Source organism: Oncorhynchus mykiss, chromosome 14, assembly GCF_057628025.1.
Source record: "Oncorhynchus mykiss isolate SJ-2025 chromosome 14, ASM5762802v1, whole genome shotgun sequence".
Lineage (NCBI taxonomy): Eukaryota > Metazoa > Chordata > Actinopteri > Salmoniformes > Salmonidae > Oncorhynchus > Oncorhynchus mykiss.
The window spans coordinates 19,654,915-19,682,711 of NC_143035.1; the positions used below are offsets into that span (position 1 = coordinate 19,654,915).

General features: G+C 43.9%; 1 protein-coding gene across 22 annotated transcripts in view; it reads right to left on the reverse strand.

Moving 5' to 3' along the window:
- Nucleotides 1–27,797, reverse strand: part of limch1b (LIM and calponin homology domains 1b) — a 151,308-nt gene that overhangs the window by 59,826 nt on the left and 63,685 nt on the right. For all 22 annotated transcript variants that reach the window (XM_090198542.1, XM_036943110.2, XM_090198548.1 and 19 more), the window contains exons 3-4: nt 24,788–24,857; nt 7,977–8,083 (exon numbers count right to left, since the gene is read on the reverse strand). In XM_090198542.1, coding sequence (XP_090054668.1) covers nt 7,977–8,083; nt 24,788–24,857 — 177 coding nt within the window. The remainder of the gene's footprint in view (nt 1–7,976; nt 8,084–24,787; nt 24,858–27,797) is intronic.

A 27,797-nucleotide genomic window follows, 5' to 3' on the forward strand; every position in this document is an offset into this window, starting at 1 on the left:
TTAAATAATGCAAAAAAGTGTTGGAGAAGAAAGTAAGAGTGCAATATGTGCGATGTAAAAAAGCGAACGTTTAAGTTCCTTGCTCAGAACATGAGAACATATGAAAGCTGGTGGTTCCTTTTAACAGGAGTCTTCAATATTTCCAGGTAAGAAGTTTTAGGTTGTAGTTATTATAGGAATTATAGGACAATCTCTCTATACGATTTGTATTTCATCTACAGTCGTATGAAAAGGTTTGGGCACCCCTGACAATTTCCATGATTTCTATATATAAATAATTGGGTGTTTGGATCAGCAATTTCATTTTGATCTATCAAATAACTGATGGACACAGTACTATTTCAGTAGTGAAATGAGGTGTATTGGATTAACAGAAAATGTGCAATATGCATAAAAACAAAATTAGACAGGTGCATAAATTTGGGCACCCCAATAGAAAAATCACATCAAAATTTAGTAGAGCCTCCCTTTGCTAAAATAACAGCCTCTAGACGCTTCCCATAGCCTCTAATGAGTGCCTGGATTCTGGATGAAGGTATTTTGGACCATTCCTCCTTGCAAAACATCTCCAGTTCAGTTAGGTTTGATGGTTGCCGAGCATGGACAGCCCGCTTCAAATCATCCCACAGATACTCAATGATATTCAGGTCTGGGGACTGGGATGGCCATTCCAGAACATTGTACTTGTTCCTTTGCATAAATGCCCGGGTAGATTTTGAGCAGCGTTTTGGGTCGTTGTCTTGTTGAAATATCCAGCCCCGGCGTAACTTCAACTTTGTGACTGATTCTTCAACATTATTCCCAAGAATCTGCTGATATTGAGTGGAATCCATGCGACCCTCAACTTTAACCTCTAGTAACTCCCCACCCCAGGTCCGGGAGCGTAATCGTCGACTGACACTAATTAGCATAACGCAACGGACATAAATATTCCTAGAAAATATTCCTATTCATGAAAATCACAAGTAAAATATATTGAGACACAGCTTAGCCTTTTGTTAATCACCCTGTCATCTCAGATTTTCAAAATATGCTTTACAGCCAAAGCTAGACAAGCATTTCTGTAAGTTTATCGATAGCCTAGCATAGCATTTTGTCCAGCTAGCAGCAGGTAACTTGGTCATGGAAATCAGAAAAGCAATCAAATTAAATCGTTTACCTTTGATGAGCTTCGGATGTTTTCACTCACGAGACTCCCAGTTAGATAGCCAATGTTCCTTTTTTCCAAAAATATTATTTTTGTAGGCGAAATAGCTCCGTTTGTTCTTCACGTTTGGCTGAGAAGTCGCCCGGAAATTGCAGTCACGAAAACGCCGAAAAATATTCCAAATTAGCTCCATAATATTGACAGAAACATGGCAAACGTTGTTTATAATCAATCCTCAAGGTGTTTTTCAAATATCTATTCGATATATCCACCGGGACAATTGGTTTTTCAGTAGGACCGATTGGAATAATGGCTACCTCTGTATTTTACGCGAGAAACACTCAGAGCCATCAGGTGACCAATTGCGCAATGTAGCCGCTTACGGGTATTCTTCAACATAAATGTGTAAAACTACGTCACAATTCTGTAGACACCTTGGGGAATACGGAGAAAAAGTAATCTGGTTGATAGCCCATTCACTGTTCAATAGGGACGCATTGGAACGCAGAGCTTTCAAAACATGAGACACTTCCGGATTGGATTTTTCTCAGGCTTACGCCTGCAATATCAGTTCTGTTATACTCACAGACAATATTTTTACAGTTTTGGAAACTTTAGAGTGTTTTCTATCCTAAGCTGTCAATTATATGCATATTCTAGCATCTTGTCCTTACAAAATATCCCGTTCACTACGGGAACTTTATTTTTCTTTTTCTTTTGCCGCAATGCATAACGTCCCTTGGTATGACCAAATAACTCAATCTTTGTTTCATCAGTCCACAGCACCTTATTCCAAAATGAAGCTGGCTTGTCCAAATGTGCGTTTGCATACCTCAAGCGACTGTTTGTGGCGTGTGTGTAGAAAAGGCTTCTTCCACATCACTCTTCCATACAGCTTCTCCTTGTGCAAAGTTCGCTGAATTGTTGAACGATGCACAGTGACACCATCTTAGCAGGATGATGTTGTAGCTCTTTGGAGGTGGTCTGTGGGCTGTTTTTGACCGTTCTCCCCATCCTTCGTCTTTGCCTCTCCGATATTTTACTTGGCCTGCCACTTCTGGCCTTAACAAGAACTGTGCCTGTGATCTTCCATTTCCTCACTATGTTCCTCACAGTGGACACTGACAGCTTAAATCTCTGCGATAGCTTTTTGTAGCCTTCCTCTAAACCATAATGTTGAACAAACTTTGTTTTCAGGTCATTTGAGAGTTGTTTTGAGGCCCCCATGTTGCCACTCTTCAGAGGAGAGTCAAAGAGAACAACAACTTGCAATTGGCCACCTTAAATACCTTTTCTCATGATTGGATGCACTTGTCTATGAAGTTCAAGGCTTAATGAGCTCACCAAACCAATTGTGTGTTCCAATTAATCCGTGCTAAGTAGTTCAAATCAACAGAATGACAAGGGTGCCCACATTTTTGCAAAGCCTATTGTTCACATCTGATTGAATTTCATACAACGTAATATTGCTACACTAAAAATCTTTGTCTGGACAATACCCCAATACCCCAATTGATATGCTTGAAGTCATAAACAGCTCAATGCTTGAAGCACAGTGACGAGCTGCTGGAAAAACGCACGTAAGTGCTGTTTGAATGAATGCTTATGAGCCTGCTGGTGCCTACCATCGCTCAGTCAGACTGCTCTATCAAATCGTAGACTTAGTAATAACATAATAACACTCAGAAATACGAGCCTTAGGTCATTAATATGGTCGAATCCGGAAACTATCATCAAAAACAAGACATTTATTATTTTAGTGAAATAGGGATCCGTTCCGTATTTTATCTAACAGGTGGCATCCATACGTCTAAATATTCCTGTTACATACAACCTTCAATGTTATGTCATAATTACGTAAAATTCTGGCTAATTAGGTGGCCCAAACTGTTGCATATACACTGACTCTGCGTGCAATGAACGCAAGAGAAGTGACACAATTTCACCTGGTTTATATTGCCTGCTAACCTGGATTTATTTTAGCAAAATATGCAGGTTTAAAAATATATACTTGTGTATTGATTTTAACAAAGGCATTGATGTTTATGGTTAGGTACAGTCGTGCAACGATTGTGCATTTTTCGCAAATGCGCTTTTGTTAAATCATCCCCCGTTTGGCGAAGTTGGCTGTCTTTGTAAGGAAGAAATAGTCTTCACAGAGAGCCTGGTTAGCAGGCAATATTAACTAAATATGCAGGTTTAAAAATATATACTTGTGTATTGATTTTAAAGAAAGGCATGGATGTTTATGGTTAGGTACACATTGGAGCAAGACAGTCCTTTTTCGCGAATACGCACCGCATCGATTATATGCAACGCAGGACACGCTAGATAAACTAGTAATATCATCAACCATGTGTAGTTAAAAGTGATTATGATTGATTGCTTGTTTTTTTATAAGATAAGTTTAATGCTAGCTAGCAACTTACCTTGGCTTTTTACTGCATTCGCGTAACAGGCAGTCTCCTCGTGGAGTGCAATGTCATCCGGTGGTTAGAGTTTTGGACTAGTTAACTGTAAGGTTGCAAGATTGAATCCCCGAGCTGACAAGGTAAAACTCTGTTGTTCTGCCCCTGAACAAGGCAGTTAACCCACTGTTCCTAGGCCGTCAATGAAAATAAGAACGTGTTCTTAACTGACTTGCCTAGTTAAATAAAGGATAAATAAAGGTGTACATTTTTTTTATACAAAAAATTTGTATTATTATTTTTAAATCGGCCAAATCGGTGTCCAAAAATACCGATTTCCGAATGTTATGAAAACTTGAAATCGGCCCTAATTAATCGTCCATTCCGATTAAATCGGTTGACCTCTACTTTATACACCCCCACCCAAATCTGTTTTCTAGATCTGAAGACACCTGTCATACCGTGAACACTAGGTAGTGTGGCAGGAGAAAAGGGTATGGCTGCACACTAAATCTAAGACGGTGACAAGGGCATTTAAGTGGCAGTTTGATGTTTATCGGTTATTTTAATGCATACACAGCATGCATACACAGCATGCACACACACTTCCCTTAGGCCACACCTGAACTCTTCAAGGCATCATATGTCATGATAGAACCAGTCGAGCCACCCCCAAGACATGTTAAGTTAGACATTGCTCCATCTCTCCTTCTCTGTCTCTCTAGTGCTCTCCCCGTCTCCCTCTCCCCCCCGACTCTCTCCCCCGTCTCCCTCTCCCCCCCCGTCTCTCCCCCCCCGTCTCTCCCCCCCGTCTCTCTCCCCCGTCTCTCTCTCAGGTCTCTCTCCCCATCTCCCTCCCCCCGTCTCTCCCCCCGTCTCCCTCCCCCCGTCTCTCCCCCCGTCTCCCTCCCCGTCTCCCTCCCCCCCGTCTCTCTCCCAGTCTCCCTCCCCATCTCCCTCTCCCCCCCGTCTCTCTCTCCCCCCTCCCTCTCTCCCCCCGTCTCTCTCCCCCCTCCCCGGTCTCCCGTCTCCCTCCCCATCCCCCTCTCGTCGTCTCTCCCTCTCCCTCCGTCTCTCTCCCCATCTCCCTCTCCCCCCCCCTCTCTCCCCCGTCTCTCTCCCCGTCGTCTCCCTCCCCCCCCCGTCTCTCCCCATCTCCCTCTCCTCCCGTCGTCTCTCCCCCCCGTCTCCCTCTCCCCCCGTCTCCCTCCCGTCGTCTCTCCCCCCGTCCCCCCCGTCTCCCTCTACCCCGTCTCCCTCCCCCCTCTACCCCCGTCTCCCTACCCCCATCTCCCTCTCCCCCCGTCTCCCTCTCCCCCCGTCTCCCTCCCCCCCCCGTCTCCCTCCCCATCTCCCTCTCCCCCCGTCTCCCTCCCGTCTCCCTCTCCCCATCTCCCTCCCTCTCGTCTCCCCGTCGTCTCCCTCTCCCCGTCTCCCTCCCTCCCCATCTCCGTCTCTCCTCTCCCCCCCCCCCCCTCCCCCCCGTCTCTCTCCTCCCCCCCCCCTCCCCCCCGTCTCTCTCCTCTCCCCCCCCCGTCTCTCTCCTCCCCCCCCCGTCTCTCCCCCCCCCCCCCGTCTGCCTCCCTCTCCCCGTCTCCCTCCCCATCTCCGTCTCCCTCCCCATCTCCGTCTCCCTCCCCATCTCCGTCTGCCTCCCCATCTCCGTCTGCCTCCCCATCTCCGTCTGCCTCCCCATCTCCGTCTGCCTCCCCATCTCCGTCTGCCTCCCCCTCTCCGTCTGCCTCCCTCTCCGTCTGCCTCCCTCTCCGTCTGCCTCCCTCTCCCCGTCTGCCTCCCTCTCCCCGTCTGCCTCCCTCTCCCCGTCTGCCTCCCTCTCCCCGTCTGCCTCCCTCTCCCCGTCTGCCTCCCTCTCCCCGTCTGTCTGCCTCCCTCTTCCCGTCTGCCTCCCTCTCCCCGTCTGCCTCCCTCTCCCCATCTCCTTCTGCCTCCCTCTCCCCATCTCCGTCTGCCTCCCTCTCCCCCCCTCTCCGTCTGCCTCCCTCTCCCCCCCTCTCCGTCTGCCTCCCTCTCCCCCCCGTCTCCCTCCCCATCTCCGTCTGCCTCCCTCTCCCCGTCTGCCTCCCTCTCCCCGTCTGCCTCCCTCTCCCCGTCTGCCTCCCTCTCCCCGTCTGCCTCCCTCTCCCCGTCTGCCTCCCTCTCCCCATCTCCTTCTGCCTCCCTCTCCCCATCTCCGTCTGCCTCCCTCTCCCCCCCCTCTCCGTCTGCCTCCCTCTCCCCCCCTCTCCGTCTGCCTCCCTCTCCCCCCCGTCTCCCTCCCCATCTCCGTCTGCCTCCCTCTCCCCCCCGTCTCCCTCCCCATCTCCGTCTCTCCCTCAGTCTCTCTCTCGCTACTGACAGAGTAGTTCTGGCACCAGGACAGTTGGGGGGGAAACACCCAGTCACCTAGCAACAGCTACAACATCACAATCTCTGGATATAGCATACTGTAATATTTTGTCAATGACCAGTTGTACCTAACAGATACTGCTTTATGTTGCATACAGTAGAGTCACACTTCCACTGAACTGTCTTCCCGAGAGCTACTAATTACTGTACTGTTGAAATAGCAGACACACAGTGATGTAGAAAGACAAGCAAATGGATGGAAATAGATCAAACACATGGATGAAAATACAAAGACGGACAGACAGGGAGATGGATACAGAGATAGTTGAAATTGGAAGTTTGCATACACTTAGGTTGGAGTCATTAAAACTCGTTTTTCAACCACTCCACAAATGTCTTGTTAACAAACAAGCCGGTTAGGACATCTACTTTGTGCATGACACAAGTCATTTTTCCAACAATTGTTTACAGACAGATTATTTAATTTATAATTCACTGTATCACAATTCCAGTGGGTCAGACGTTTACATACACTGAGTTGACCGTGCCTTTAAACAGCTTGGAAAATTCCAGAACATTATGTCTTGGCTTTAGAAGCTTCTGATAGGCTAATTGACTTTTGAGTCAATTGGAGGTGTACCTGTGGATGTATTTCAAGGCCTACCTTCAAACTCAGTGCCTCTAATTGACATCATGGGAAAATCAAAAGAAATCAGCCAAGACCTCAGAAAAAAAACTGTAGACCTCCACAAATCTGGTTCATCCTTGGGAGCAATTTCCAAACGCCTGAAGGTACCACGTTCATCTGTACAAACAATAATACGCAAGTATAAACATCATGGGACCACGCAGCCGTCATACCGCTCAGGAAGGAGACGCGTTCTGTCTCCTAGAGATTAACGTAATTTAGTGCAAAAAGTGCAAATCAATCCCAGAACAACAGCAAAGGACCTTGTGAAGATGCTGGAGGAAACCGGTAAAAAACAATCTATATCCACAGTAAAACGAGTCCTATATCGACATAACCTGAAAGACCGCTCAGCAAGAAAGAAGCCACTGCTCCACAACCGCCATAAAGCCAGATAACGGTTTGCAACTACACATGGGGACAAAGATCGTACTTTTTGGAGATGTCCTCTGGTCTGATGAAACAAAAATAGAATTGTTTGGCCAATGACCATTGTTATGTTTGGAGGAAAAAGGGGGATGCTTGCAAGCCGAAGAACACCATACCAACTGTGAAGCACGGGGGTGGCAGCATCATGTTGTGGGGGTGCTTTGCTGCAGGAGGGACTGGTGCACTTCACAAAATAGATGGCATCAAGAGGTAGGAAAATTATGTGGATATATTGAAGCAACATCTCAAGACATCAGTCAGGAAATTAAAGCTTGGTCGCAAATGGGTCTTCCAAATGGACAATGACCCCAGGCATACTTCCAAAGTTGTGGCAAAATGGCTTAAGGACAACAAAGTTAAGGTATTGGAGTGGCCATTACAAAGCCCTGACCTCAATCCTATAGAACATTTGTGGGCAGAACTCAAAAAGCATGTGTGAGCAAGGAGGCCTGCAAACCTGACTCAGGAATGGGCCAAAATTCTCCCAACTTACTGTGGGAAGCTTGTGGAAGGCTACCCGAAACGTTTGACCCAAGTTAAACAATTTAAAGGCAATGCTACCAAATACTAATTTAGTGTATGTAAACTTCTGACCCACTGGGAATGTGATGAGAAATAAAAGCTGAAATAAAATCACTCTACTATTATTTTGACATTTCACATTCTTTAAAAAAAAGTAGTGATCCTAAATGACCTAAGACGGGGAATTTTTACTAGGATTAAATGTCAGGAATTGTGAAAAACTGAGTTGAAATGTATTTGGCTCAGATGTATGTAAACTTCCGACTTCAACTGTATAGACAGGCAGACAGGCAGGCAGGCAGGCTGAAAGACAGGCAGGCTGAAAGACAGACCGAACAACTGTTCAACCACCCTACTGACCACCTACTGGACAGTGAGCCAACCAGCCAGTCAACCAGCCAGACAGACAGGGAAGCAGGTGTGTGTGATGTCTTACTTGGCGTTGGGGCGTGTGGATATGTCCTGCAGGTCCCCAGGGTCAAACAGCTGAGAGCCCTTCAGTCCCAGCTCCTCACAGCCACGCAGGAACACACTCAGGTTGTCCTGAAGGAAGAGAGAAGACAGAATATTACTTAGAGAGGACATAATCACATCAGACGCCATAAAGTGCTTTGAAAGACTGGTCATGGCTCCCATCAACACCATTATGCCAGAAACCCTAGAACCACATTCATCTGTACAAACAATATTACGCAAGTTTAAACACCATGGGACCACGCAGCCATCATACCGCTCAGGAAGGAGACGCGTTCTGTCTCCTAGAGATGAACGTAATCAATCCCAGAACAACAGCAAAGGACCTTGTGAAGATGCTGGAGGAAACAGGTACAAAAGTATCTATATCCACAGTAAAACAAGTCCTTTATCGACATAACCTGAAAGGCCGCTCAGCAAGGAATAAGCCACTGCTCCAGAACCGCCATAAAAACGCCAGACTACGGTTTGCAAATGCACATGGGGACAAAGATCGTACCAAAGTACGTTAATCTCGAGAAGACAGAACGCGTTTCCTTCCTGAGTGGTATGACGGCTGCGTGGTCCCATGGTGTTTATACTTGCGTAATATTGTTTGTACAGATGAACGTGGTACCTTCAGGCGTTTGGAATTTGCTCCCAAGGATGAACCAGGTGTTGGTCTTGGCTGATTTCTTTTGGTTTTCCCATGATGTCAAGCAGAGAGGCACTGAGTTTAAATGTAGGCCTTGAAATACACCCACCGGCACACCTCCAATTGACTCAAATGTCAATTAGCCTATCAGATGCTTCTAAAGCCATGACATCATTTTCTGGAAATTCCCAAGCTGTTTATAGGCGAAGTCAACTTAGTGTATGTATGTAACCTTCACTGGAATGTGATTCAGTGAATTATAAGTGAAATTATCTGTCTCTAAACAATTGTTGGGAAAATGACATGTCATGCACAAAGTAGATGTCCTAACAGACTTGCCAAAGCTATAGTTTGTTAACCTCTCTGGGATATGTGGGATGGTAGCATCCCACTTGGCCAAAAGCCAGAGAAAATGCAGAGCGCCAAATTCAAATAAATTCCTATAAAAATCTAACTTTCATGAAATCACACGTAAGATACCAAATTGTTGTTGTGAATCCAGCCAACATGTCAGATTTCAAAAAAGGCTTTTCGGGCGAAAGCAAATGATGCTATTATCGGATCATAGCACCATAGTAAACAAAACGGATGGCACTGTGATAGACTGCATCCAATTTATTGAGTAGGGTATTGGAGGCTATTTTGTAAATGACATCGCCGAAGTCGAGGATCGGTAGGATGGTCAGTTTTATGAGGGTATGTTTGGCAGCATGAGTGAAGGATGCTTTGTTGCGAAATAGGAAGCCAATTCTAGATTTAACTTTGGATTGGAGATGTTTGATGTGAGTCTGGAAGGAGAGTTTACAGTCTAACCAGACACCTAGGTATTTGTAGTTGTCCACATATTTCAGAACCGTCCAGAGTAGTGATGCTGGACGGGCGGGCAGGTGCAGGCAGCGATCGGTTGAACAGCCTGCATTTAGTTTTACTTGTATTTAAGAGCAGTTGGAGGCCATGGAAGGAGAGTTGTATGGCATTGAAGCTCGTCTGGAGGGTTGTTAACATCGTGTCCAAAGAAGGCCCAGAAGTATACAGAATGGTGTCGTCTGCGTAGAGGTGGATCAGAGACTCACCAGCAGCAAGAGTGACATCATTGCTGTATACAGAGAAGAGAGTCGGCCTAAGATTTGAACCCTGTGGCACCCCCATAGAGACTGCCAGAGGCCCGGACAACCGGCCCTCTGATTTGACACACTGAACTCTATCAGAGAAGTAGTTGGTGAACCAGGCGAGAAAATCATTTGAGAAACCAAGGCTGTCGAGTCTGCCGATGAGGATGTGGTGATTGACAGAGTTGAAAGCCTTGGCCAGGTCAATGAATACGGCTGCACAGTATTGTTTATCATCGATGGCGGTTAAGATATCGTTTAGGCCCTTGAGTGTGGCTGAGGTGCACCCATGACCAGCTCTGAAACCAGATTGCATAGCGGAGAAGGTACGGTGGGATTCGAAATGGTCGGTAATCTGTTTGTTGACTTGGCTTTTGAAGACCTTAGAAAGGCAGGGTAGGATAGATATAGGTCTGTAGCAGTTTGGGTCTAGAGTGTCTCCCCTTTGAAGAGGGGGATGACCGCAGCTGCTTTCCAATCTTTGGGAATCTCAGATGACACGAAAGAGAGGTTGAACAGGCTTGTAATAGGGGTTGCAACAATTTCGGCAGATCATTTTAGAAAGAAAGAAAGGTTGTCTAGCCCAGCTGATTTGTCGGGGTCCAGATTTTGCAGCTCTTTCAGAATATCAGCTGACTGGATTTGTGAGGAGAAATGGGGAAGGCTTGGGTGAGTTGCTGTGGGGGGTACAGTGCTGTTGACCAGAGTAGGGGTAGCCAGGTGGAAAGCATGGCCAGCCGTAGAAAAATGCTTATTGAAATTCTCAATTATAGTGGATTTATCGGTGGTGACAGTGTTTCCTATCTTCAGTGTAGTGGGCAGCTGGGAGGAGGTGTTCTTGTTCTCCATGGACTTTACAGTGTCCCAGAACTTTTTTGAGTTTGTGTTGCAGGAAGCAAATTTCTGCTTGAAAAAGCTAGCCTTGGCTTTTCTAACTGCCTGTGTATATTGGTTTCTAACTTCCCTGAAAAGTAGCATATCTTGGGGGCTGTTCGATGCTAATGCAGAACACCATAGGATGTTTTTGTGTTGGTTACCCTCTCTGGGATAGGGGGACGCAAATGTCCCACTTGGCCAATTGCCAGGGAAAATGCAGAGCCAATTTCAAATAAAATACTATAAAATTCTATCTTTCATTAAATCACACATGCAAGATAACAAATTAAAGCTACACTCGTTGTGAATCCAGCCAACACATCAGATTTCAAAAAGTATTTTCGGCGAAAGCATAAGAAGCTATTATCTGATGATAGCACAGCAGTAAACAAAGAGAGAAATAATATTTCAACCCTGCAGGTGCTACACAAAACACAGAAATAAAATAAAAAACATGCCTTACCTGCGATGAGCTTCAATATGTCCCATTAACATCACAAATGGTCCTCTTGTTCGATTAATTCCGTCCATATATATCTAAAATGTCCATTTATTTGGCGCGTTTGATCCAGAAAAAAAATCATCTTCCAATTTGCGCAAAGTCACTACAAAATATCTCAAAAGTTACCTGTAAACTTTGCCAAAACATTTCAAAATACTTTTGTAATACAACTTTAGGTATTTTTAAACGTTAGTAAATCGATCTGTTTTCAATAGAGGACGAGAGGAAACTAATGCTACTTTTCAAGTCTTGGCCAACTCTCAACAGCGTTACCCTTTTCCAGGATGCACAAAGGAATAACCTCAACCAAATTCTAAAGACTGGTGACATCCAGTGGAAGCGGTAGGAACTGCAAACAACTGCCTAAAAAATATTGTTTCCCTATGAGAACCCAATGAACAGACAGTGACCTCAAAAATAAAGAATTCTGAATGGTTAGTCCTTGGGGTTTTGCCTGCTACATAAGTTTTGTTATACTCACAGACATGATTCAAACAGTTTTAGAAACTTCAGAGTGTTTTCTATCCGAATATACTAATAATATCTTATATTGAGTAGCAGGAAGTTGAAATTGGGCACGCTATTTATCCAAAAGTGAAAATGCTACCCCCTATCCCAAAGAGGTTTTAAGGGCAGTCAGGTATAGAGAGAACCAAGGGCTATATCTGTTCCTGGTTCTAAATTTCTTGAATGGGGCATGCTTATTTAAGATGGTGAGGAAGGCATTTAACAAAAAAATAACTAGGCATCCTCTACTGACGGGATGAGATCAATATCCTTCCAGGATACCCCGGCCAGGTCGATTAAGTGTTTCAGGGTGCGTTTGACAGTGATGAGTGGAGGTCGCTTGACCGCTGACCCATTACGGATGCAGGCAATGAGGCAGTGATCGCTGAGATCTTGGTTGAAAACAGCAGAGGTGTATTTAGAGGGCAAGTTGGTTAGGATGATATCTATGCTTGTGTAAAGCTTGTGTTTACAGCTTTGGGGTGTGCAGGGTGAATATGTAATCTGTCATACAATAATTTGGTAAAAAGCCAATTTGACATTTGCTCAGTACATTGTTTTCACTGAGGAAATATACGAGTCTGCTGTTAATGATAATACAAAGGATTTTCCCAAGGTTTCTGTTAACGCATAACCCACGGTAGTTATTGGGGTCAAATTTGTCTCCACTTTGTGGATTGGGTGATCAGTCCTTGGTTCCAGGTATTGGGGAAGATGCCAGAGCTAAGGATGATGTTAAAGAGTTTTAGTATAGCCAATTGGAATTTGTGGTCTGTATATTTGATCATTTCATTAAGGACATTTAGGCCTTTTGGGTCGGAGGGTTAGTTATTCAATTTAATTGGAGATTCCAGTGGGTTCTTGTATTCTTTAATAGTTGACTAAGATTTATATGTGTTTTTGATGTTTGTTCTTTGTTATAGGGCCAAAAAGATTGGAGAGTTGGTTCATATTAGAATGACAGGGATTTTGCTGTGATCTGATAGGGGTGTGAGCGGGTTGACTGAACGCTCTGAGAGACTCTGGGTTGGGGCCAGTGGTAGTCTACAGTACTACTGCCAAGAGATGAGCTATAGGTATACCTACCGTTCCCTCGAAGCCTACCATTGATTATGTACATACCCAGCGTGTGTGACAGAGCTGTAGGAGTTTTTTGTTGGTTATGTTGACGTAGTTGTGCCGAGGGGGGCATATGGGGGGGGGGGGGGAATGCTTTCACCTCCAGGTATTTGTCCCCCTGTGTGCTGAGGGAGTCAGGTTCTTGTCCAGTTCTGGCATTTAGGTCGCCACAGACTAGTACATACCCCTGGGCCTGGAAATGATTGATTCCCCCCTCCTTGGATATTCCAGGATGAGATAGTGAAGGCTGTGTGTTCAATAAAGTGTGGTTTGGCCTCAGACCAGTAAGTGTGAGCAGAGCATTTGGTACATGCCATTGGCTTGGGCTAGTGTAAGAGTTGGGTGTCTCTCTCTCTCTCAGAGCTTGCCAGGTGTCCTGCAGTCCTTTGTTCTGTCAGTGCAACCTGATCCTGCTACGGCTCCTGTCCCCTTCTCTTCTCCAGTTCCCAGCCTCTTTCTCTTCTCTCCCGTTCTCCCTCTCTCTGGATTTTCTCACATTTCAGAGCATTTCTCACTGTGCTAAGCCCCCCCCCCCCCCCCCCGGGCTTCCTGTACGTTTGGGAGAGTCCCATCTCTGCTTCCCTGAAGAGGAGACCCCACCCATAAACACACACACACACACACACACACACACACACACACACACAGAGGGTGTGAATGAATATTGCTCTGCCGGCAGGATATGTAAAAGACAAAATCAACAAATCAGCACTGCATACACACTGATAAAAACTATTGACATGCATTTCAAGGTCTACAAGGTTTTGTTCTTCCCATCTATATGTTTATCATAGCGGACTTTGTTTTATAACTTAGGACAGTTGACACTCACCACGACATCCTTTATCATAAAGTTGGTTGGACCTCTCTAAAAACACACAGGTCACGTCATTATTCTATTTTTGTTTATAAAGCCTTACTCAATAAACTACCAATTTACTTATAATTGTTGAAATGTTGAAACTCAGATTACAACACTAGATCACAGGGTTGGTTAATGCTGGAGACTCCACGTGTATCCACAGAGTTCGGTAAATCTGCTTTTTCCTAACAGGCCCCTATCATGTGGAATAATCTCCAAGTAACGTTTCATTTGGATATGTTGTTGTCTCTGGGTCAGTTTAGGAGAAAGGCTAGGGATATTTGTATTTATAAATGTGCTTGTTTTGTTTATTGTGTATATAATATTTGATATTTATTTAATTTTGTGTTTTAAATTGTATATACTTTTCTTTTCTGTATTGTTCACATTTGCAAATGAGACCAAGGTATCAATGTGTTTTTCCCTGGTTAAATAAAAGTTAATAAAAAAAAAGACAAATAATGTTCCATATCTATATACACTATATATAGAAAAGTATGTAGACACCCCTTCAAATGACTGGATTTGGCTATTTCAGCCCCACCCGTTGCTAACAGGTATATAAAATCAAGCACACAGCCATGCAATCTCCATAAACAATCATTGGCAGTAGAATGGCCTTACTGAAGAGCTCAGTGACTTTCAACGTGGCACCGTCATAGGGTGCCACCTTTCCAACAAGTCAGTTCGTCAAATTTCTGTCCTGCTGGAGATGCCCCGGTCAAGTGTAAATGCTGTTATTATTATTGTTGTTACTCCTATTATCTAGGAGCGACAACGACTCAGCCGCAAAGTGGTAGGTCACAAAAGCTCACAGAACGGGACCGCCGAGTTGCAACACTCACCGCTGCTCGGTTGCAACACTCACAACCAAGTTCAAAACTGCAATGTTAGCACAAAAACTGTTCTTCAGGAGATTCAAAAATGCATTTCCAAGCCTAAGATCACCATGCGCAATGCCAAGCGTCAGCTGGAGTGGTGTAAAGCTCGCCGCTACTGGACTCTGGAGCAGTGGAAATGCGTTCTCCGGAGAGATGAATCACGTTTCACCATCTGGCAATCAGACGGACGAATCTGGGTTTGGCGGATGCCAGGAGAACGCTACCTGCCCGACTGCATAGTGCCAACTATACATTTCCTTTCTTGTTTCAACATGACAATGCCCCCGTGAACAAAGTCAGGTCCATACGGAAATGGTTTGTTGAGATCGGTGTGGAAGAACTTGACTGGCCTGCACAGAGCCCTGACCTCAACTCCATCAAACACCGTTGGGATGAATTGGAACGCCAACTGCGAGTCAGGCCTAATCGCCCAACACCAGTGCCCGATGTCCCTAACGCTCTTGTGGCTGAATGGAAGCAAGTACCCGCAGCAATGTTCCAACATCTAGTGGAAAGCCTTCCCAGAAGAGGGGAGGTTGTTATGGCAGCAAAGGGGGAACCGACTCCATGTTAATGCCCATGATTTATGATTGTGGAATACTAATTTCATCAATATTACAAAACTTACTTTAGGTCAGCTTCAATGGCTTTCATAGGTAGGTAAGAAAAGTTACATGATGTCAGTTTTTATGTCCAAACATGAATATTGACTTACATTGAAGCGTTTTCGGGTGGTATATGGCCAATATACCACGGCTAAGGGCTGTTCTTACGCACAACGCAAAGCAACAGAGTGCTAGGACACAGCCCTTAGCCGTGGTATATTGGCCATATATCACAAACCCCTGAGGTGCCTTATTGCTATTATAAACTGGTTACCAACGTAAATAGAAATGTAAAAATATATGTTTAGTCATACCTGTGGTACACGGTCTACCACGACTTTCAGCCAATCAGCATTCAGGGCTCGAACCACCCAGTTAATAAATAGTAGTGCAATACTGTTAATTTTTTCCCCTTTAATTTCAAAATGATCCAGCTTCTTCCACCATGTTTCACACATATTCAGACTACATTTTGAGATAATATATGACAAAGTGCAGTTAAAAAATATATATATTATAGACATTACTTTATAAGCAACCTTAAGTCTGAATAGTGATAATTGACCCAATGGGTCATGAAATGTTGTTTCACCAATTTACTGTATGTTGTCAACTATTCAAATCATATTTTTCACCAAAATAAGCATTTTTTTTTAAATACAAACTAAATGTACCCTATTCTTAGTCCACCATACCCTTTACTGACATATTAACCACCTGGTTGAGCACATTTGTTGATTTGTTGCTTTTTAGCCTTTTTACATTTTAACCATTTATTTTCATATTTCTACTCTTCAACGTCTCTACTAACAGGAATGGTGCAATATGAATACCTCAACAACTAAATTCCTCCTGCCTTTTATCCCTTATCTTTGGTGACAGATTTAGAGTATTCTTACAGCCCTCGAAGTGGGCGAAGTTAGAGAGCCACAACACTGAACTGCAGCAACCCAAAATAATACAAATTATGTAAATTCATCCACGAGGGCTGGGGAGTTGACCAATCAAGTTCAAGCGAAAATTTCTTTCATATCCACTTCAAAATTAATTGTTAAAACATGCTCTACCAGATGATTGAGAATAGGGTTAAAGGGGTATGGAGAAATTAATGATTTAAATAAAGGTTGTTTCCACTTAGAGAAATACATATACTGAAACCTCCAAAAATACTTCACCAAGCACACTACAAACAAAACCTTCTTGAAAATTCCAAACTATTCGCTTACAACTTGAAGGAGCCTGATTGGCTATGCAACACCCAGTAAGAATGTGCTTTGAGATTTCAAATGGCTCACCAATCACTGACGGTAATGAAGTCAATACAGTAGGCCTTCCATTGGCCAGAGACTTCCCAGTTCCCATTTAGCATAGCTGAATTACATTGGAGGGATTCCATCTTAAAAGCCTGTAGTAGGGGTAGATGAATGTATTGTTGGCAGGGGGAAGAAGAAAGGAGGAGGATGGAAAGGATTTGGAAAGGGTTTAGGAGGGCAATCAAGACCAGTTAAATACAGATAAGTCCAGTAGAATCCAGTGAAAACCAGTTAGCCACAGAGGTCTGGCACAACATGGTGTGTTTAAAAATGATGCTTTTAATAAAAAGTGGAGGCTGGGTGGAGACATTGTGAAATCACACTTTCATGTTTTTCAATGTCCTATTTTGAGTAACGGGTTGGTTACGCTTAACAATGCCTGCATTGCTAACTTCTCCACTGTTTTTGTCCCGTAGCTACCATGTTGTAGCAGCGTGAAGCGAAGCCGTAGCTACCATGTTGTAGCAGCGTGAAGCGAAGCCGTAGCTACCATGTTGTAGCAGCGTGAAGCGAAGCCGTAGCTACCATGTTGTAGCAGCGTGAAGCGAAGCCGTAGCTACCATGTTGTAGCAGCGTGAAGCGAAGCCGTAGCTACCATGTTGTAGCAGTGTGAAGCGAAGCCGTAGCTACCATGTTGTAGCAGCGTGAAGCGAAGCCGTAGCTACCATGTTGTAGCAGTGTGAAGCGAAGCCGTAGCTACCATGTTGTAGCAGCGTGAAGCGAAGCCGTAGCTACCATGTTGTAGCAGCGCGAAGCGAACCCGTAGCTACCATGTTGTAGCAGCGTGAAGCGAACCCATAGCTACCATGTTGTAGCAGCGTGAAGCGAACCCGTAGCTACCATGTTGTAGCAGCGTGAAGCGAACCCGTAGCTACCATGTTGTAGCAGCGTGAAGCGAAGCCGTAGCTACCATGTTGTAGCAGCGTGAAGCGAACCCATACACATGCACAGATACTCTGTGTGATCCAGTAGTCAGTTAACAAGAAACCAATAACAACAAAGAAAATGGATGAAGAGGAGAAAAAAAATAAGAAACTGGAGGCTCCCAAACCATCTCTCTCCACAATGCTGCTGCTCCCAAACCATCTCTCTCCACAATGCTGCTGCTCCCAAACCATCTCTCTCCACAATGCTGCTGCTCCCAAACTCTCTCTCCACAAGCTGCTGCTCCCAAACCATCTCTCTCCACAATGCTGCTGCTCCCAAACCATCTCTCTCCACAATGCTGCTGCTCCCAAACCATCTCTCTCCACAATGCTGCTGCTCCCAAACTCTCTCTCCACAATGCTGCTGCTCCCAAACCATCTCTCTCCACAATGCTGCTGCTCCCAAACCATCTCTCTCCACAATGCTGCTGCTCCCAAACCATCTCTCTCCACAATGCTGCTGCTCCCAAACCATCTCTCTCCACAATGCTGCTGCTCCCAAACTCTCTCTCCACAATGCTGCTGCTCCCAAACCATCTCTCTCCACAATGCTGCTGCTCCCAAACCATCTCTCCACAATGCTGCTGCTCCCAAACCATCTCTCTCCACAATGCTGCTGCTCCCAAACCATCTCTCTCCACAATGCTGCTGCTCCCAAACCATCTCTCTCCACAATGCTGCTGCTCCCAAAACATCTCCCTCCACAATGCTGCTGCTCCCAAAACTTCTGTGCTCTCTTCCGACAACAAGTCGCCCGATGCCAAGAATAACAGAAACGTAAACAAAGAACATGCGGACAGAGGAAATATTAGCGACAAGGGTCTGTGTATGTGCATGTATGTGTAGGGGAAACCACTTAAACCCATGTCCAGCAAGCGTCTTGTACAATAACAGACAACATGTATGTGTGTTTGTGTGTTTGAACCGTTTGTGTGTGCGCGTGTGGGGTAGGGGGTCACTGGTAGAGGGAACTGGGTGGAGACCACAGCTGAGAACATCGACACCGACCTCTTGTAATGGAAGGCGATTGATGACAGACACTGATGTCTACATCAACACACAGTGTTCCAGCCACTGCCCTCTTCCCCCCCTCAGACACCAAAACTATGGACAACGGTCAGAGAAAACCAGGCACGATAACACATGTAGACTTAAAGACATCTGCAGAGAACTCCATTCCTGTGGGCTTGACACAATATTTCCCCAATAGAACTAAAACAGTAAAAAAATATATTAGGAGCTAATTGATATGATGCATGAAGTACAGAGACATTAAACATGTTCCATCCTCAGATCATTTTACATTACGGTGCTGAATCTGGATGGACTCTATACCTTTCTGACGCGATCTGACGACAGATGCAGGGGGGGAAGTGAACCAGCATTCACACCCAGAAAGAACACCTATAGAGTATCCAGGGGAACGGGGTTCAGAGATTACGCTGAGGGAGATGGGTGTCTCACAGATCTGTTTCAGATTCCAACCTCACAGAGTCAAGGCCAAGGACAACACTCAAATAAGCAGGGGAGAGTTTAAAACTCACAGACAAGTGGTTTCTTCTCATCACAAGTCAAAATTCTAGGCAGTGCCATGACTGGTGTTTCACAATTATACAGTGTCATACAGACATCTATGGTTATCAGGTTCTGTGTAATGGTACACTGGAACTAACACAGAATATTCCCAAAAATGCAAATTTTAAGCTAAATGTAGTGCACCGCAAACACTCTCAGGTACTATAAAAGATTTGACCTATGAAATGAACCCAGGTCTGCTACCAACCCACGAGCCCTCTTCAGCAGAACAACAAGCAACAAACCAAAGAACCAACCAGCCAACCAGCTGTAGTCCAGGGAGTGTGGCTTGCTAACACTGAGTCTCAGTACAGCTTGCTAATACTGTGCCTTAGTATGGCTTGCTATCACTGAGCATTCCTAATGCCCTGGACAAGAGCTACCAATCAACCTGTAAAACATTCCACACTCTGCTCTGCTCTGCTCCCCATCCACCCTGATTACACAACAAGGAATTCCACAGAGACATTTTCCCATTAGGCTGTAACAGGAAGGGGAAGGAAGAGGGAGAGCCTCGTCTGGAATTTTTCTTTGTATATGCAGATGTAAGGTGTTTCAAAAAGGAAGGTGTGGATACACAAACCTGCACCTTGAGTTGAACCATAAGGATTCACCATAACAGGTACAGGTCCTACCCTACATGAGTCAACCATGTGGTTTACATGCCTAGTCTACATGCCTAGTCTACATGCCTAGTCTAGTTCAGTAGGCCACAACGTTCAGATAGAAATATATTATAAAGATCAAATCAATTAAAATCAAATTTGATTTGTCACATGCACCGTGTTGACCTTACCGTGAAAAGCTTACTTACAAGCCCTTAACCAACAATGCAGTTTTAAGAAAATAGAGTTAAGAAAATATTTACTAAATAAACTAAAGTAAAAAATAAAAAAGGAACAATAAAATAACGAGGCTATATACAGGGGGTACCGGTACTGAGTCAGTGTGCGGCGGTACAGGTTAGAGGTCATTTGTACATGTACTGTAGGTAGGGGTAGAGTGACCATGCATAGATAATAAACAGTGAGTAGCAGTAGTGTAAAAAACAAACGGGGGGAGGGGGGGGGGTGTCAATGCAAATAGTCTGGGTGGCCATTTGATTAATTGTTCAGCAGTCTTATTGGAGTGGGTCTAGGGTTTCCGTGATGGTGTTGATGTTTATTTCTTGAACTGCATTCTTGGTTAAGGGTTGAAAGTACGCATTTTACCCGTTGTATTCGGCGCATGTGACAAATACATTTCGATTTGATGTGAGGCATGACCACCCTTTCAAAGCACTTCATGTCTACCGACGTGAACAGCGACGTGAACAGCGACGTGAACAGCAACTTGAACAGCGCTACTCTTGAAATTTCTATCTGCAACGTTCCACAAAGCTTCCCTACTCAACATGGCCCTGGTAACCCTGTATTTGCTTGGCTTTGTTCAATAACAAAAAGCAAAAGCATTATGTCGTGAATTGCTTGTGCCCACTCAGATACAGTACAAATCAAAGACGTACCAATGTCTCTTTCCTCCTCCCACTCACTAGTTTCTTGTTCATGTCCCCAGCAGATGGAGGGCCAGTTTGTGTAGATGGATAATTGATAACCCCTCTAATTCTATGCAGAAAGACTGACCCGACACCAGATTAAGTGTTCTCTTAGGTCTTATAGACAGAAATCATTAGACGTGTAATGGAGAGAAACAGTAGCCATGTAAACAGAAAGTAGGTCCAGAACAGAAACGGAGGAAGAGAGAGACTTTTGATGCTCTTAACTTAGATATCTTCAGAAAATGAGACTTCAAGAGAGAGACTTCGAGAGAGAGAGAGAGAGAGAGAGAGAGAGAGAGAGAGAGAGAGAGAAAGAGAGTGAGAGAGAGTGAGAGGGAGAGAGAGAGAGTGAGAGAGAGTGAGAGAGAGTGAGAGAAAGACCAGAAAGATTGAAAGACTTAACTGGTGTTACAGTGGAGCAAAAACATCTTGACAAAGTGAGGAAGTAACTGTTTTGCTTTGAACTTGTTACAAGATATTAAGATAATCCATTGTTACTGGTTTGTAAAAAAGAGAAAGGGCATGTAATTGCTGGTGTTCCTTAACAGCCAGAGGAGGCTCGTTGGCGGCGATTAGAGACGCCGTTAGATAAGAGAGTAGGGAGAGAGAAGCCCGGCCAAACCAAACTTCCTTCAAAACAGTTCAACTGAAGCTCCCCCTCTCTCTCCCTCCATCATCCAGCTGTTGAGTTCTCCTCTCTTTCATCCTTTCTTTTCTGCATATGTTTGTCTCTCGCTTTCTTTCTTATCCAGCCATTGTTCATCTCCTCTCCTCCGTTCTTCATCCCTTCTGTACTCGTTTCATTACCCTTTGGTCTTCAAACCATGAGCAGAGTTAAAGAAGACACAGGGCAATTGTGAGATATATATATATATATATATATTTTTTTTTTAAATATATTTTTTATTTTTATTTAACCTTTATTTAACTAGACAATTCAGTTAAGAAGAAATTCTTATATACAATGATGGCCTACACCGGCCAAACCCGGGTGACGCTGGGCCAATTGTGCACCACCCTATGGGACTCCCAATCATGGCCAGTTGTGATACAGACTGGATTCAAACCAGGGTGTCTGTAGTGACACCTCTAGCACTGAGATGCAGTGCCTTAGACTGCTGCGCCACTCGGGAGCCCCGACACATTAAGGTAGAAGATTAGGTTGAAGTGGCGCCCAGACGCTGGTCTTGGGTCAGGTTTGCATTTAACAGTAAATTTATCCTAGATCTGTACTTTCGGGCAACTTCACACTGAAGGCAAGTTAGCCATTGAATGCTAAGTGATTACAAAAAACCATTAACTGTAATCCGTTACGTTACCAGCAAAAACATTGTAATCAGATTACAGATACTTTTGAAAAACTAGAGGATTACTTCAAGGATTACTTTTAAATTCAGAAAGGATTTTTGCGAAAAAAAACTTCTGTAAACTCAATGACATTCAAATGAACATTAAAAAAAGGTGCATGTTTAAATCAGAGCTTGCTATGATGACACACCAAATGTGTTTGATGGATCGAGGGAAAAGAGCAGGAATAGGCTTTTGTAGGCTACAGTCCAAGCTATGTCTTCCAATGGTGCGAATGCTGTCGGCATCCAAAGATTATACAACTTGAATAATAGCTTGGAGGTAAGGATGAGAGTAGTGGTGTAGTCTACGGCGAAACGGATATCACTTATTATTGATATCTACAGTGTGGAGAACAAGTATTTGATACTAAGTTCAGCTTTTCTGATGTATCAAATACGTATGTCACGCAATAAAATGCAAATGAATTACTTAAAAATCATACAATGTGATTTTCTGGATTTTTGTTTTAGATTCCGTCTCTCACAATTGAATTAGACAGACAGATTATTTAACTTATAATTCACCGTATCGCAATTCCAGTGGGTCAGAAGTTTACATACACTGAGTTGACTGTGCCTTTAAACAGCTTGGAAAATTCCAGAAAATGATGTCACAGCTTTAGAAGCTTCTGGTAGGCTAATTGACATCATTTGAGTCAATTGGAGGTGTACCTGTGGATGTATTTCAAGGCCTACCTTCAAACTCAGTGCCTCTTTGCTTAACATTATGGGAAAATTAAAATAAATCAGCCAAGACCTCGGAAAAACAATTGTAGACCTCCATAAGTCTGGTTCATCATTGGGAGCATTTTCCAAGAGCCTGAAGGTACCACGTTCATCTGTACAAACAATAGTACGCAAGTATTAAACACCATGGGACCACGCAGCCGTCATACCGCTCAGGAAGGAGACGTGTTCTGACTCCTCGAGATGAACGTACTTTGGTGCGAAAAGTGCAAATCAATCCCAGAACAGCAAGCAAAGGACCTTGTGAAGATGCTGAAGGAAACAGGTACAAAAGTATCTATATCCACAGTAAAACGAGTCCTATATCGACATAACCTGAAAGGCCGCTCAGCAAGGAAGAAGCCACTGCTCCACAACCGCCATAAAAAAAGCCAGACTACGGTTTGCACATGGGGACAAAGATCATACTTTTTGGAGAAATGTCCTCTGGTCTGATGAAACAAAAATATAACGATGGTCATTGGCCAAACAATTATGTTTGGAGGAAAAAGGGGGAGGCTTGCAAGCCGAAGAACACCATCCCAACCGTGAAGCACGGGGGTGGCAGAATCATGTTGTGGGGGTGCTTTGCTGCAGGAAGGACTGGTGCATTTCACAAATTAGATGGCATCATGATGGAGCAAAATGATGTGCATATATTGAAGCAACATCTCAAGACATCAGTCAGGCAGTTAAAGCTTGGTCGCAAATGGGTCTTCCAAATGGCTCCAAGCATACTTCCAAAGTTGTGGCAAAATGGCTTAAGGACAACAAAGTCAAGGTATTGGAGTGGCCATCACAAAGCCCTGACCTCAATCCCATAGAAAATTTGTGGGCAGAACTGAAAAAGCGTGTGAGAGCAAGGAGGCCTACAAACCTGACTCAGTTACACCAGCTCTGTCAGGAGGAATCGGCCAAAATGTACCCAACTTATTGTGGGAAGCTTGTGGAAGGCTACGTGATATGTTTGACCCAAGTTAAACAATTTAAAGGCAATGCTACCAAATACTAATTGAGTGTATGTAAACTTCTGACCCACTGGGAATGTGATGAAAGAAATAAAAGCTGAAATAAATAATTCTCTCTGCTATTATTCTGATATTTCACTTTAAAATAAAGTGGTGATCCTAACTGACCTAAGACAGGGAATTGTTACTAGGATTAAATGTCAGGAATTGTGAAAAACTGAGTTAAAATGTATTTGGCTAAGGTGTATGTAAACTTCCGACTTCAACTGTACATAACAACATACATTTTTGTCTTCTAATCAGTTTGGTTAATCCAAAGGTTGTGTTACTGAATATAATTTTGGACAGGCAACTAGTAACTGTAACACATTACATTTAGAAAGCCACCTACCTAACCCTGTTCCTATCTCACAATAGAGACAAATCGGACCAAGATAATAGCAGCAAATCTAGTCAAGATATACAAGGGCTACTGTATCTATCAATTTGAAGACCAAAGTGTGGAGCAGAGGTAGCATAACCATGGGTCTCGTCAAACAGCGCTGCCAGTCTCGCAGCGTTTTACACTAATAACGGATCCCGGGGCTGTCCCAGTACATCTGGGCCTGGCTAACCAGCAGACTCAAGCCAAGCCAAAACAATGCAGAGGAAGTGGGGGGAGGGGGTTGAGTGGACTAAAGGAACAAATAACTAATATGTTTCCTTCCTCTCCTCTCATTTGCTATCACTCTATATACATAAAACAGTAATGAGGAGCTAGATGCATTTCCACAAGATCTTGAAAGACCTGCTGCAACACACACACATGAACACACACACGTTCCCACAGACACACACAATGGAATACTACTGTGAGGTTTACACCCTTCCATTGTTCCCAGCTGTTTGACAGACATAGGTTGAGCCTTCTTATAGCTTGGGAGTTGATGGAGTGACTCTGTACTGTCTATCTGTGAATAATTTAAAGTGTAGAATAGACTGTACATTATTCAGAAAGGAATAGAGGTAGAGTGAGATGAAGGGAGAGGTGGAGGGAGGGAGGAGAGGAATAGGAGGATAGGGGAATTAAACGGCGGGAGGAAAGGGGGAATAGATGGTAGAGTGAAAGGAAGGGGGAGATGGAGGCAGGAAGGGATGCAGGAATGGGAGGATAGGGAAACTAAATGGAGGGAGAAAGGGGGGAATAGCTGGCAGAATGAGAGGAATCAGAGGGAGGAGAAGAATGGAAGGAGAGGAAGATAGAGGGGGAGAGGAATGGAGTGATGGCAGAAGGAGAGAACTTACCAGGCCAGCGATGGGAGTGGGTAATCTGTTGATCTTCTTCACCAAGCCAGGTTTGATGGAGCTCAGCAACCTGAGAGAGAGAAAGAGAGCGATGAGAAAGAGAATGTAAAATAATATGAAACCACAAACATCTGATTCAAATCCAATCAGATATCTCTACAAAACATCAATATCTTCAGCTATGAATGGATAACATCTGTAAAGGCATTGTTGGAAACAGTCCCAGCAGATACCATCAGACACTTACAGTATAATTTAGACAGAAAGCAGTTTAGTATTTTGTTTTATGGATAGAGGGAGGGCTATAGACCTAAACTTCCTTAGATAACTCTATGTGAATGATCATCATAACCAGAAAGTCCAGAGTTGGTGAACTTCAATGTTTCTTATCCAGCATCTGTTGCTCTGAAGAGCTAGGAATCGTATGCATTTCATGTAGGAGGAAGATAGAGAAGGGGAGAGGGGGATAGATTGAGAGACAGACAGAACAAATAAACAAACAGACAGACTACGACGACAGAAAGAAAGAAAGAAATGAATGAAGGAATCAGAAAACGGATCCTCCTCCTGAGTGTGTCCTATGTGGCCGTCTTGGGAGGTTGGCGTTGACACTGGCTCTAAATCAGATGGAAGGACTTAAGGACACATGCTGCTACCCACTCCTCTGTATATTAGAACAGGTCTCAGAGCAGTTGGAGTGGATAGTGATAATGACAGGGCAGAACCAGACAAAGAGGAAAAACCTCTGTCCTCACAGCCCTCAAGGGGCCCATGGTAAGTTGGAGCACAGTGGAGCACACAGCCGCAGCCTTGGACTGCTGTCAGAGTCACAGACAGGCCTTGGACTGCTGTCAGAGTCACAGACAGGCCTTGGACTGCAGTCAGAGTGACAGACAGGTCTTAAGAGACTTAAATACACACCCAGTCACACAAACACGTGACGAACGATCATACACTATCTCAGTGTGTTAGGATGTATCTGGCTTTAGTGTATCCAGTCAAGTTATTCCTGAGGAAGTGGGCATGAGTGGTTGGGATAATGTTGTCAGGTCATGGTTCACAACAAATTACTAACACGCAGATAACTGTAGCTAAAATATGTTATTGTACACAAGCACTTCTGTCAAAAACAAAATCTGTCAAAAACATGGGAAGTCACGAGGCAAAACCCCCCCATTTTGATGTTCTGAAACTTTAAAACACAACTAAAGTACATCCCCCTCCCCACTCAAGGTAACCTCCTCAAAAACTAAACATGAGGAAAAAAGCAGGTAAGGGTGTCAAAGACAAAACAGATAACTTCCTCGTGGTCCAGCCCTTCCTTTGTTTTGAGAGCACACATGGTCCACAGGAGACATTCTCCAACTTCCTCCCAAGGTGTAAGGTTTTTAGAAAGAGCCTGAGGAGATCTTATCTAATCCTAGGCCTGTTATTGCTGTTTCACCTGAGGAATGTACAACAAGAGTTCCCCCTATCTGATTCCAGACCTGTTACTATGTCCTGTTGTTGAGGAATGCACTACAATAGTTCCCCCTTTGTTCCTCATCAAAGCCAGAGCCAACATGACATAACCATCTTGTGATAACAATCGCTGTGGTTATGACATGCCTGGAAGGCAATGTGATTCTATCTCAAACGCTGAGTGGAAGAGAGTGGAGAGGTTGAGTTGGATTGAGATGGATGGCTGTGGATGGTGTGATAGGGGAAGGAGGGAGAATATTGTCGCAACACTGGATGAGGAACATTTCAGAAGGGAAGAAGGGAGACTCTAGCCATAACACAGGATGAGGAACATGTCTGAAGGGAAGGAGGGGGACTATAGCCGTAACACAGGATGAGGAACATGTCTGAAGGGAAGGAGGGAGACTCTAGCCATAACACAGTTGTTCCCACAATGTGAAGAATTGAGTTGACATGGTTGGGAGGATGCATGCAATTTACACGCTACAGGAAAAGGGTTGAAGACTCAATGAGTACTTTACTGTAGTTATTGAATTGTTAATTTACTGTATCTATATTAAATAATTTATCAGAGTAGATCTAATTGGGATTAAAGAACCCTGGACCACAGTCTTTTTAAATAGAGAATAAATGATTGGTTAAGCCCCTCAGAACTGTGAATATATCAAATGGCAAACATATCTAGTCAATATTATAAAATGTGCATGTAATGTACAGTTAGCCTGACTAACAAATCAAACTCTGTAGCCATAGTGACCCATTTCAGGAAACTTGGCGTATGTTGCGGGTCACTACTTCACAGGAGAGCCGTTTGAAAGTGAACTTTTTTTAAATCAAAATGCGTTTTCTTTGGGACAGAAATGCCTTCTTGAACATGTGAACTTTCATGTGCCTTAATAACAAACTTGTATGCCATCCGTAAATATGAATAAAATTGTTAAATTACGAGCCCAGTAGGTTTAGCCACAGAAAAAAAACAGCAACATTCCAGCTAGCCATGATTGGCTGAGATAATGAGTGGGCTGGACATGCTGAGAGATGAGTTTGGATTGGTTTGCCATATAGTACACATTCTGTCTATTTGAGCTGGTCAATATGTGTAGGTAATCCTGTCTAATGCGGCTTTTTTGGATCGAGTAGTAAAACTACATAAATCAGTATGATATTCAAGTATGATAGCTAAGGAGATGGAGAAAACACCTGTTTCCGAATTACATCTTCAAACTAAGGGCAACCATGGCATCCGTGACAGGAGACGCGTCCATCTATGATGTATACGGGTAAAATATTCTAGCAACCTACATTTTCAGATATGACACGTTTCTAATTTTGACAGAAAGTAGTTCATTTCAAGTTAAAGTGTACCGTTAGCTAGCTAACATTAGCTTGCTAACTCGCAAGCTAACGTTACGTGTATGATCTTATTATTCGTATCTCAGTCATTTGCTTGGCTAGTTAATGTCAGCTAGCTACCATTGAACCTGATAGGTTAGCTACCTGCAGACTCATGCAGGGTAGTAACATCATGAGTTGGGATTATGGTTCATTG